Raw genomic sequence first — 12,350 nt, 5'->3', positions numbered from 1 at the left:
CTTGGTTCGCGTGGGGGGCTGTTGACTTGTGGCAGTATGCTTCCTTTCCCCACTTTGTATTGTGTAGCATTGAACATGCTTCCTCCCTCCTGTGGAGGCGAGAGAAGCAATCCTGGAAATACATACTTTTGATCCCGAGACTTTGTTTAGAAATGTCAATGGTGATTGCCATGTTGATACAGGCAAGCGAGTAAGCTGTTCCAGTGCATTCTTATTTGCAAGCTCTACTGTGAAGTTTGTTAGGAACATTTACACAAGTCCTCACTTTGGTCACTATTAAGAAGATACATTTAATTCCCTCGCAGCCATTACGTGTATTCCTACGCTTAGATATCATTACATCTCAACATCCTCCTTCTGCAACGCCTTGACCGGTTTCTCATCCAACGCCGCCTCCTCCGCCTCACGAATACCCAGACTCTGCGCAATATGAAACAGCCTCATCTTCTCCTCATGCGCCGTGCTATCCCCAAACACGGCATCCATTTCCTCCAGGCTCTTACCCCTCGTCTCCGGGATGCAGAACCACGTAAACACAAACGCGACGAGCGCAAACCCGGCAAAGAAAATATATGTCCCGAACCCAATGCTGTCCAGCATATCCGGCGTCACGAGCCCAATGATGAAATTACACATCCACGTCGCAGATGTCGTCAGCGACATGGCCTTGGAGCGATTTCCGATGTTGTAAATTTCAGAGGGGAGGACCCAGCCAATCGGTGCCCAGGAGTAGGAAAAGTTGATGTCGTAGATGTAGATAAAGGCAATGCCTGTCCAGCCTGCAGCGGGGTGCGAAGATAGAGTTGAGCCGTAGCCTCCAATCACGCCGCCGACGATCAGGAGGGAGATGCAGGTTCCGGCTGCGCCGCAGAGGAGGAGGGGGCGGCGCCCGAGTTTGTCGATGAGGAAGAGGGCGGGGAGGGTGGAGAGGGTGTTTACTGTTTGATGCGTCAGTGGAGAAGTCTTTTCCTTTGCTTTCAGCTCAAAGTGGTTGGGGAAAGGGGAGGAGGGGATGAAGTTTACCAATTCCATAAACACCAGTTGCCAACAACCCCGTTGTCTTTCCTGACAACCCCAACTGGGCGAAGATTGTCGGAGCGTAGTAGATGATTGCATTACATCCGATGAATTGTTGGAAGAACATGACGCAGCAGCCGATAGCTGTGCGCTTGAAGGAAGGCCAGGTGGAGAAGAGGGTTGAGTAGCCGGCTAGGTAGAGCGAGACCCCTGACTTTCCTGGGAACTTCTCCCGGGCATACGTCTCTTCGAACATGACTTCTGCTTTGATAGCTAAATACTCTTTCTGTACTTCTTCGTCGTCGGGATTGGCACGTCGTACTCGAGCGAGGGCGCGGAGACCCGCATCTTCGTTGTCGCGCTTACAGTAGTATCGCGGCGACTCTGGGAAGAATAGCATGCCGATTCCAAGCACGAGACCAGGGAATATTTGGATAGCAAAGGGGACACGCCATGAGGCGTCGCTCTGGCCAGTGCATCCATTCGGACCCACGTCGTTGATGGGATTGAAACTGGGTTTCGAGGCAGTGCCGCCCGTATAGGGTATGTCTGGCGCACACCGTGTTCCGCCAATGTACTGAGTCCCGTACTCGAGCCAGTAGGAGACAAGGATGCCAAGGGTGATGGAGAGTTGCTGTAAGACGACGAGTGTGCCTCGGATGCCAGCTGTTGAGACTTCGCTCATATACATGGGGACGATCATAGTAAGCATGCCAACTGAGAACCCGGCGATTGCTCGGCCTATCGATATGTCGATTAGTTTCTTCAGGAGTGATGTCTGAGAGATGGGGTTCTACGTACCAGCAAAAGCCATTGGAATGTTGATTGCACCCGCCTGAAGCGCAGAGCCAATCGTGAAGATGACAACGGCGATTATGATCGAACCTTTCCGCCCAAAGCGATCTGCAACTGGGCCGTTGACGAGCGAGCCGAACCAAGCAGCGAGTAGCAGAGTCGATACGAACCAGCCCTTGAATGAACTATCAAGAGCAATTCTTGGAAAGGCTGCAGCGAAAGACTCCATGGTGAGGACCCCAGAAATTACTCCTTGGTCATAGCCAAAAAGAAACCCACCAAGCGAGGCAAACTGAAAGTTTTAGTCAAGATCTTGGATGTAGACGAAAGGCGTGTTACAGCTGATAGGCCAAGGAGGTATGGGTTCTGTCGTAGTTCCTTGTACACACTCGTTTTCTTGGCAGCCCCAGAGTCGACTGCATATCCTGAGTCTGACATATTCGCAAGCTCACAGAGGGTGCATCAATTGACTTGGTGGAAGGAATTCAGGATGCAAAGCACATGGAACATTGCAGCACCTCATCGTCCATATATGTACATGCTCATCATCGAAAGACCTTGGAATATCACAAAGAGACCGCCCAGTCACACGACTTCGGACCACAGTGGTCCGACCATACAGCAACACCAAATCTGCTCCACTGACATGCAATGCAATGCAGTTCTGTCTGAAATTTTCCCCGCGTGGAGAGAATTACCTGATTCATATGTTAAAACTGGGGATCGAACATGACTTGCGCTCGGATTACTATCGTCCGAACCCCACAAGAAGCACATCTTGCAGAGAACAGGTTCGTGTGACGTTGATACTTTGATCATTTTGACCCAACTTTTGCAATTATCACGTCTCACCCAATCTCCTTGCTACTTTCTGTCTTTTCACCTGACAATTGATCAACCCGTTCCAGCCTCAGGAGATGACGAACGATACTCGTGTGGATAAGCTTCGTGCAGCTATCCTAGACTTGGTCAAGCGCACGGAAAAGCTTCTCGCTCGCCAAGCCTCTAACCCCAGTCAACGCATGCTCGTTGCGCTTGCGGGTGTGCCAGGAGCGGGCAAGTCAACAGTATCCGATGCGCTCTTAATCGAGTTAGCGGCACGAGGTATCAAAGATGTTGCCATAGTGCCAATGGTAAGTGGCAACTGCAGCAAGCGCCAGGGGTTCTGACGATATCAGGACGGCTTCCACTATACTCGCGAAGTTTTGTCGACTTTTGCGAATGCAGATGTAGCATTCAAGAGACGGGGCGCTCCCTTCACTTTTGACGCAGAAGGATGCGTCAAGCTCGTGAAGTCGCTCAAGACTGCACCCGTCACGACAGATGGCGAAGAGGACTTGAGCATAACTGCACCGACCTTCGATCATGCAGCCAAAGACCCAGTCGAGAATGGGATCAGCATCTCTTTCCGCACACGCCTCATCATCATTGAGGGCAACTACACACTGTTGAAACAGAAGCCGTGGGATGAGATTGCAGAAATCTGCGACGAAAGGCGCGTAACTGCTCTTCGTTCACGCCCTAGACTTGAACTGACATTGCATAGGTGGTTTGTAGATGCACCTGTGGAAGTCGTTCGTGATCGCTTAGCCCAGCGTCACCTTGCTGCTGGGATTGAATCCTCAAAAGCGGCAGCCATTGCCAGAGCTGAAGAGAACGATATCCCCAACGGCGAGTTGATACGGTCATTGCTCATCAAACCAGATGTGATCATTGAGAATTGATGAGGGTTTTAGATCCAAGCGCACACTGGAGGCTAAAAAAGGAGGCTACTACTCTAGAACTGTGTAGTGGATAAGTCCCAGTCGAAAGAGGTGAACAGCTCATTGGACTCAACAGACCATGGGAAAGTGCTTAAGGCTTCTTTATCCAACTCAATGTTCTGGAGCGTACCCGAACTGAAATCATCCACGGATACAACCTGGTCAAGAATAGCGACGCATCTTGCTGAGAGTGAATCTGTGACGAGGTGTTCACGGAAGGTCTTCCTGGCTAACCGCACATCTTCAAGCCAGGTGGACATTTCTTTGGCGCCTGGGAAGCTGATTATGCAGAGCGTGATGACTAAAGCGGAATGGAAGAGGAAGTATCTAGAACAGCCAATTAGTTCCCAACACTTTGTGTAATCAATAAACACTATACTTACGTTGCATACCATCCTTCTAGTCTACTCGGTTCGCTCATTGTGTATTGGTGTATCGAAGTGACAGTAGAATGCGCAGCATCCAAACAAAGCCGCTTACACTCATCTTGAGCTGATTGCGTTGCTTCGTCAGGAATCTGGCCGCGCTCTGCAATTGCACGACGAAGCAGTATTTGTCGAAAGATTATGATTTTGAGGTTCCAGAACCTCCACCATAGTCGCGACCTTGCGAAGACATACCATCGGGCTGGCATATATGGCGGGTGTGACAACTGAAAGTACGGGGGTACCATGTGCGCCCATGCCTCCATGGTAGTGTTGAATGCAAGTGCTGCTTCAGCTGACAAACTAGGTTCAGCCAACAATCTATTTGTGATGTGGTTGGTCTGCATGTGGAAGCTACTCTGTTCACGAAGTGCAGAATAAATTGTCGGGGTATCAAGTTCGGTGGGTAGCTGAGTAGTTTGAGGAGTGAGTGCCTGGCTCGAGTCAATTGTGTGTAAACTCGTCTTTAACCCTATGGGATACTTTACATCGTCGTTTATATTGAGCACGGGGTGCACACTCATAGAATCTTGATCAGGTAACATAATTGCTCGTCCGAAAGTCGTAGAGGCTCCGCTATCGAACACATACAAGCCCCACCAGGCTCTGCGTCTCGACTCGCGTTCGATTAGGCTGATATTCCAATGCGGAAGCTCTCGGTGAAGAGCTAGACTCAGCGCTGTGCGCACTGCGAGACCTAGCAGATTCCATCCTGTGTTTGGGCTGTTACGTTTCTGGCTAAGATTGCTCAGTAATACAAGTGCTTGGACGGAGGACAAGCTGGCGGCTTCAAACACCGATTCATCCTGGCCAACTGCGAGAGCTCGACGGTACAGATAGTCTTCGAGGCCGACTTGGTCATTATTCATAGTCCACGCACCAAGTGCTATAATCGCGTGGTATAGCATGTCCCAAGACTTTTTCGGTGGCCGCGGAACCACCTCGTAGTACTGCGCGCGAAATGTTGCCTCATGAATAAATGGGTACACAACATGATAATTGAGGAAGTACGCGTCAATCAGGCTGCCCGCAAGCTGCTTGACAAGAGCAGAATGCGAGACGTGCGACGAAGCCATGACTTTCCTGAAAGACGAAGACGGTTCTACAGCATGTTTCTGAGGTGGTGCTCCAGTTTGATGTAGGAACCCAGCCCAATCTAGCAAGCAACGCAGAAATACGACACCAGAGGTTGAGCCTGAATCACGTTAGCGCCATATGATTTTGTCCGTGTGGGTGAGTTGACCTAGGTATCCTACCCCTGTAGGCTCTACGGAAAGGGCGGCCATGCCATCGGTTAGCCCGTCTATATTGAGGTCTTCTTCTTTCCAGTTAAATCCGTCAACATCGTTCGGCACAGCCTCGGGAAGAGGAGGTTCATTTGAGTTAGATTTAGTGCTGCCCTGAGGGCTGAGCGCGGCATCTGGTGTTCGCGACTGGATAATCTGTGGGGTTGGGATGGCTGCATTGGGAGAAGAAAGGAGTTCTTCGATATTGACACCCGGTACCAGCTGAGCGACCAGCGCTTCCAGACTGTGTAACCGTTTCTCTACGCTCGTAAGGTATGCCCTGGTTAGTGGCGACCTGACAATCTTGCCACTGTAATGGCATTGCGCACCGCTGTGGGCGCAGGCAGCGCAGAAGGGTGATTCCTTAGAGCATTTGAGCTTCTTTGCGCGACAGCGGTCGCACGACAGGGCATCCTTTGGTCTTCGGTGCTCCATGCATGAGACGAGTTTAGTGTGGAAGAGGTGGGGACGGATGGAATTGCAGAGAGAATCGGAGCACCGAACAGCAACACGTCCGCTGATCTCTGCGGCAATCGGACCGACGGGCTGTGCCACTTACAGCCACACTGGCCACCCCGCCTCTGGGCATTCCAGCATACGCCTATGAATGATGAATGCACCAATACAGCAGCAGTTCGAAGGGTAAAATCGCAATGATCGGGGAAATTGGTGAGTTTGAAATTATACACCCGGTTGGTCACCAAGAGCCGAACCTTGCATTCGCAACACTTCCGCATGGTCGCTTCTCCCAACCAGCTTGATCGTCTCCCGCATTGGGTTGATCACCAGATTGCTCATGAAGAGTGCCATGGAGAAAAGCGATCAGGTCTCAGCTGTCAGGCTCTCGCACCCTGCACGAGATGCAGAGAGCTTGGCCATAGCTCATGTACATGTAAAAAGCGTATATTAGATGTTAATTTAGTATGTATATCACTATGTATATACTATATCATCACGTTGTGGGGTTGTGCAGCTTCAAAAGTGCAAACCGTTCGTAAGGTGGCTCACCCCCTCACCAAACATGTTAAACCTACGATTGTTACTTTTCTAACTATGTCTCTTAATATGTCTCCCTATGTTAAGCCAAACCTAAATGAGTAACCACCAGGAGAGCTTATCTAGTACGACCTTGTTGCTAACATAACCCACAAAGCTGTCAGGGAGAAAGATAATAATTTTGGGGGTAGGCAAGAGTCTAGAATCTAGAGAGCGTAGGTAAAGAATCGTGCAGTCGAAGAATGGTGCAACATTCAAGGCCTCCTTGTAGAGAAAGAGAGGAGCGAGACATTGTTCACCAAAGAAGCCTATGTAATAGTCTGAGAAACACGGAGAGAATAGCATCCCAATGGTGCAGGAAGTGCAAATGATAAAGGCAAAGCAAATTTGATCTCATATGTTGATTTGGTGGCTATGTATGATATGCCATATTGGTCTGATTAAGTGACACCAAAGAATTGGCTTAGTTCAGTCCCCTAATTAGAGTTTTGGAAACTTAGGGTTGTACTTCGTTCTGTATAAGACATTCATACCATTCACCACTTCGAAATCCCAATTCTTGAAGTCTGTCGGTTTCCTTTCTCCATCATTCTGCCAGAACCCCACGGCCCACAGCCGCGCGCGATGTTGTCCGACCACATTATCATCAAGCTTGACCCAATCAGCCATCAGATTGTTCAATAAATCATCCTTTCTCTGTTTGGGCGTTTGGGTGTTGATTTCGATCCAGTGCCAGGGAGTGTTGTTAGATCCGTAGATACCTTGGTCTACACGCCTGCCGTCGCCATATGGGTACTTTTCCTGCTGTAGGATTGCTTCGGTCGTGCTAGCTTCTACAGATAGGTACCACTCTAGATTGGCTTGTACCCAGGCCTCCCAGCCATAGTCTAGAGCAGCTATACGGCCGACTTTGTAGCTGTTTTGTCGGGCCCAGCTTAGCATGGCCCTCTTTACGGATTCCGAATTATCGGGGGCAAATTTGCTCATGGTGTTGGGATGCTAGGACTGATCGTCAATTACTTCAAGCTAGTAGCTTGTCGTGATAGAAAAGAGAGGATCGTAAGTTGAGTTGAGGCTGCCGTTAATTGACTATCGGCTATCATAAATGAAAAATCTGGTTAAGAATTTTCCAAGCGTTTCGACAAGCTACTTAGATCAAGAGCTGTGAAATCGCTTCCCGAAGCAGTGCTCGAGACTCGTGTGGAACATTCACTAACTTTTATACCCGTCCCTCTTTTTCCTCTCGGGTCTCACAATTCGTATCGGTCAAGTCGAGACACTCGGAGTACGCGAGATCATGTGAACCAGGGTAATAACATATTATAATCTCAGCTCCGTCCTTGCGCAAACAAATTCACACTTCAGATCCCTGCAAAGCGCTAACAGAAAGGACTTCCTTAAGCGATTTATACTTGCACTAAAGCGGCCGTGCGCCGGGACTGAATGGATAGATATGAGCTGAATCCAATACTTGTCGTTACCACTTTAAGCAATGAGAAGGGCATGACCAAGTGCCACCACCTAAAAGAGGTTCTCTTTCAACGCCATGTGGGTTGAATTGGTCCAGCCTGTCAACCTTACCGCCCGCAGTTGCGTGAACTGCTCTGTGCCGCTGTAGCCCATAGTCTATGTTAAAACCGTTGACAATGTAAGTGTAGCACATCGATGGGATTCGTGTGCTTATATTGTACTTGGAAATACGAAATATACTGTCTAAAAACATTCTCACTAAAGATGGTCCACAAATAACAACAACACAGTCATTCAGTCATCGACATGCCGAAAATACAACAGAGTGAAAAGGCCGCCATCACAGCGAAATAGTATCAGTAAAGTGATACTGTCCTTCTTTCACATAGAAAATATTATAGATGTCTATCAAAACTTTGACCACTGTATTACATGCAGTCGGATTATGGCCTCATAGATCCTTGAAGAATTGCTTATCTTTGTATCTACTTGTCAAATATGAACAATACAGTTGAAGAGCAGATTCGAAGCGAAGATACAGACATTTTAGGGTGGAGCGTACGTCACCTAGTCACGTAAGTATTCTGCTTTGGAGAAATATATGGGGACGAGCTATCTGTTTTATATCTCTTTCTCAAGAACAGTTCCGTGCCGGATAGGTAGGAAGATGTTACGAATTTTGTAGCTTGCTTTGCATTGTGCTACCTCCTGCTAGTGGTTAAACTATTGCAATTCGGTAACTCAGTACACATAACAAGATGAGTGAGCATACTACGGGACTATAAAGCCTTAAAATCTTATTCTTTTAACACATCCATTATGTGAAAGGAATGATCCGGTATTTGTGGTCTGCCCTAGCGCACACTACACTACATATGCAGGAAGTCCGGGGTTAGCGTCGGCAAATCCATAACGCCTCAATGTATCCACAACGCCATCACGCTATCCTTTTCCTTCTTTTCCCCATCATGCTCCAAATCTCAAGCTTGGGAAATCCTCTTCAATCCGTCTACCGATATATGCATGTCAATGCCCATTAAACCATTACACCATGACCAACTTCCCAACTTCGCCGTGTGGGGATCCGATTACCTAGCGCCAAAAGTATTGCTTCACGACCAAACAAAAAAACATGATTATATATGATATCGTGCATTCACGCAAGACAACAATTGAAATGTGATTTTTCCCATCTACTCAAACAAAACAATTCACAATGTCGCAAACGACCACAACGGGCGTATCCACCGCCACTACCACCCCCCTCCCCACCACAATGCGCGCCTGGCAATGGACAACCTGCACCACAACCCTCGAATCCGCAATCCGAATCAACGAATCAGCGCCCCTCCCCACATCCCACCACCCCTTATCCGCAGGCGAATCCCTAATCCGCGTGTACGCCGCAACCCTCAACCAAGTCGACTACAAGTTCGCCGAGCTCCCGCTCATCTCGCGCCTCGCCATCCGCAAGCCCGCCACCCCAGGTCTCGACTTCGCCGGCCGCATCGTCTCCACGGGTCCAGACTGCGGCTTCAAAGTCGGGCAGATGGTATTCGGGAAGTTGGAGCCTAAAAGCCAGTTTGGGACGCTGGGGGAGTACGTCGTGGGGTCGAGGAAAGGGACCGTTTCGATGCCAGAAGGGGTCGAGGTGGAGGGTGCGGCGGCGATGGGGGTGTGTGGGTTGGTTACTTATCAGTGTCTGGCGAGAAATGTGAAGGAGGGGGATAGAGTATTGATTAATGGCGGGTCAGGGGGGACGGGCACGTTTGCGGTGCAGATTGCGAAGGCGTTGGGGTGTCATGTTACGGCTACTTGTTCAGGTATGTTCTTGTTGCGAATGGGGTTATGGAGGGAGTATGCTGATGTTGTGCAGGTGCGAATGTGCAGCTTTGCAAGGATCTGGGCGCGGATGAAGTGATTGATTATCGGAAGAATGATGTCGCTGCGGTTCTTGCGAGTGGGTCGAAGCAGTACGATATGATTCTTGATAATGTTGGGCATCCATCAGAGCTGTACTGGAAGGCTCCTGCATTCACAAAGCCAGGGGCAAAGTACGTACAGGTCGGATCACAAGTCAGTCTATCGTTCCTCTACGACCTCGCATTCCGGTTTTTGGTTCCGACATGGCTGGGTGGCGGACAGCGCCCGTTTTCGTTTGGATTCGCTTTGACGAACTTTGACGACTTTACTGCGCTGGGAAAACTGGTGGAGAGCGGAAAGGTGAAGCCGGTGATAGATGAGGTGTATGAGTTCGAAGATGTACCGAAAGCGTATCAAAAGTTGAGAACGGGTAGGGCAAGGGGGAAAATAGTGGTGAGAATGAGTCAAGAGAAATATTGAATAATGAGACGGTTGTAAAAGCCAAGTGCCCTTGAATTCACAGATCCTAACGGCACTTCCGAAAAAAAGTGGCTCAATTCATGTCTGTTGCATTGATTCGCACTAGTATGTGATATGACAGTGCGAAGAGAAAAGACCACTCGTCGTCTTCTTCTTACCAAGAAAAAGGTTCAACATAATACACACGTTCTTTTCCTTCTTTTCTCAATAAGCCCTATTAACGCCAAAAGCGCCCATACACATGCAAATATCACCGCCCTTTTATGGTTTCCTAATGCATCTTCGCTCTCCTCGCCTTGCCTGGCCGTTTGCTTGCGCCGCCGCCACCGCTAGGCTTGCCCTTCATCTTGCGAACAGAGAAACCTCGGCCATCAGCACTGGACTGTGCATCGTTGCTCTTAGAATGCCTCTTCTTGCCTCCGAAACCGTATTTTGCATCTTTCTTCTGGCGCTTGGCGTTGAACGCTTTGCCGTCGGCGCCACCGCGGCCGGCACGACGATCAGACTTGGAGTCATCGGCTGTGGCGGCGACGTCAAAGAGATCTTCTTCGTTGGTGGAGGTGATGTCTGCGCCTTGTCGCTCTGTCATTTTGTTAGTGTATACATCTTTGCAAGGGGGCGCGAGAACGTACTTCTCTTGAGGGTGTTAATTTTCTCAATAGTATCCCGCTTCTCCTTTGCGCGCTCCTGCATCTTTGCGACCTGGACTTGCTTGCCAAATTTCTTCAAGTCTCTCTGCTTGCGCGCCTCGGCAGCCGCCTTCTTGCCAGCCGCAGCATCAATCAGCTTTTGCTTGATCTTGCCCATGTGTTCGTCGCTCTTGACCATCTCCGCAAAGTAATCTGCGGGTCGTGAAAATGGCACTCCCTCCTTCTTGAGTTTTTGCCGTGCCTCTTTGACAGAGGATAGGCACTGCTTGTAGAATGCGAGCTCACGGTTGAGGTCGTCCTCGACATCGGGAATCTCGACAGGCTCATCCGTGGTTACGGATTGGTGTTCTGAGAAGGCGAGCTTCGAGTAGGGTAGTTGTATGCGGTGCAGGGCGGCGGTAAGGGCAGCGGTATTGTTGATTGTGAGACGTTGGTGAGGGATGATGTCGCCCTTTTCTTCTGAGGCGACGGAGTCGAGGTCTGAGAGCGCAATGTCTTCTTCGTCATCCTCGTCATCCTCGTCATCCTCCTCTTCATCCTCATCCTCGCCTTCTTCGTCGTCTTCAGCCTGCATCTCCTCTTCATCCGAGCTAATGTCGCTCTCGCTGTCGTCGAGGTGCGAAAGGTCGAGCGCAGGTCGTTCAGACGCCTCATCATCATCATCCTCACTCTCATCCTCGCTACCCTCAGTCTCCAACTCGACCTCTTTGACGGCAGGCGCAGCCTTTGGCGACTTGTCTTCCTTCTTATCCTTCTTCGCTTTGCCATTGACCTTGACCTCTACCTCATCCAGCGGCACTCCTCCCTCCTCGTCATCCTCGTGCGCCTCGTTCCCATCGCGCTTTTGTTTCCGCTTCTGCACCTGTTTCTCATGCTTGCGCTGCTTCTCAAGCTTAATATTGCGCCCTTGCTGGTGAATAAGCGCAGTCTTAAGCTTGCTTTTCCCCATGGTTGTCGTGTGTTTTTGCGCTATAAAAAAGAGACAAAATCAGAAAAGAAGTTTGTAATATCGCGAAAAAAAGTGAAGTTCAATTCTTTACGCGGAAACAAAAAAGTTGGACGGTCCAAGCTTCCCTCGCCCAAAATTTCATTCCACAGGTTCGCAGAAAAGCATCGACGCTAGTCTCTCACCGCCTTGACAAAATAGGAAACTGACCGCGGGCGTCCGAACAACGAAACACGTGCTTTCGTGTTGCCCCCCCTTCACACCGCCCGCAACCGCCCGCCAACACGCGACATTCGATATACAAGTTCACAGTCAGCCAAAAAAAATAAACTTTCTCACTTCAAACCACCCATATACACCTTTTTTCTGTTAAAGCAACTCACACCATGGCAACCCCGCAACCCCTAGGCGACCGCTCCCAAAGCGACACCGCAGTACGTCCTCCCTCCCCCCTCCCCCCCCCCCCCAACCAAACCCCAATATACCCCAAGCTAACACCAACCGCTCCTACTTACTAGTCCGTCTCTTCAAACAACCCCGAAGCATCAGGCGAACTCACAGCCGTAGTAGACGATCTGCTCAACCAACTGAATACTAAATTCAACTCGATAAGTAGCGAGTTGCTTTCGAAAAGTAAGGTTGATCACTATAGAGAGATG

The 12,350-nt window shown here is 49.6% G+C and overlaps 5 protein-coding genes across 5 annotated transcripts; 2 read left to right on the top strand and 3 right to left on the bottom strand.

Moving 5' to 3' along the window:
* Window positions 1–196: 196 nt before the first annotated feature.
* PSV08DRAFT_411400 (general substrate transporter) lies at window positions 197–2,306 on the bottom strand. The gene is made up of 4 exons (XM_014221911.1): window positions 2,152–2,306; window positions 1,819–2,104; window positions 1,024–1,758; window positions 197–938 (listed from the first exon to the last, which is right to left on the bottom strand). Exons 1-4 carry the CDS (start codon window positions 2,248–2,250, stop codon window positions 337–339), a joined length of 1,722 nt encoding a protein of 573 aa, XP_014077386.1. The 5' UTR covers window positions 2,251–2,306; the 3' UTR covers window positions 197–336.
* A 408-nt stretch (window positions 2,307–2,714) lies between these two features.
* On the top strand, window positions 2,715–3,694 carry PSV08DRAFT_364425 (P-loop containing nucleoside triphosphate hydrolase protein). Its single transcript, XM_014221913.2, has 3 exons — window positions 2,715–2,945; window positions 2,991–3,307; window positions 3,359–3,694. The coding sequence occupies exons 1-3, from the start codon at window positions 2,730–2,732 to the stop codon at window positions 3,534–3,536; spliced, it is 711 nt and encodes a 236-aa protein (XP_014077388.1). The 5' UTR covers window positions 2,715–2,729; the 3' UTR covers window positions 3,537–3,694.
* PSV08DRAFT_207226 (fungal-specific transcription factor domain-containing protein) lies at window positions 3,430–5,741 on the bottom strand. The gene is made up of 4 exons (XM_014221914.1): window positions 5,244–5,741; window positions 4,489–5,195; window positions 3,959–4,434; window positions 3,430–3,902 (listed from the first exon to the last, which is right to left on the bottom strand). Exons 1-4 carry the CDS (start codon window positions 5,719–5,721, stop codon window positions 3,590–3,592), a joined length of 1,974 nt encoding a protein of 657 aa, XP_014077389.1. The 5' UTR covers window positions 5,722–5,741; the 3' UTR covers window positions 3,430–3,589.
* Window positions 5,742–9,028: 3,287 nt separating this feature from the next.
* PSV08DRAFT_207222 (uncharacterized protein) lies at window positions 9,029–10,128 on the top strand (the record flags this gene model as incomplete). Its single annotated transcript, XM_014221917.1, has 2 exons — window positions 9,029–9,575; window positions 9,629–10,128. 2 exons carry the CDS (start codon window positions 9,029–9,031, stop codon window positions 10,093–10,095), a joined length of 1,014 nt encoding a protein of 337 aa, XP_014077392.1. The 3' UTR covers window positions 10,096–10,128.
* Window positions 9,980–11,780, bottom strand: PSV08DRAFT_364422 (eukaryotic rRNA processing protein EBP2-domain-containing protein). The gene is made up of 2 exons (XM_014221918.2): window positions 10,728–11,780; window positions 9,980–10,677 (listed from the first exon to the last, which is right to left on the bottom strand). Exons 1-2 carry the CDS (start codon window positions 11,692–11,694, stop codon window positions 10,367–10,369), a joined length of 1,278 nt encoding a protein of 425 aa, XP_014077393.1. The 5' UTR covers window positions 11,695–11,780; the 3' UTR covers window positions 9,980–10,366.
* Between the last annotated feature and the right edge of the window lie 570 nt (window positions 11,781–12,350).

Source organism: Bipolaris maydis (assembly GCF_028858645.1).
Source record: "Bipolaris maydis strain C4 unplaced genomic scaffold PSV08scaffold_11, whole genome shotgun sequence".
Taxonomy (NCBI): domain Eukaryota; kingdom Fungi; phylum Ascomycota; class Dothideomycetes; order Pleosporales; family Pleosporaceae; genus Bipolaris; species Bipolaris maydis.
This window is presented reverse-complemented; position numbering and strand designations above follow the sequence as displayed.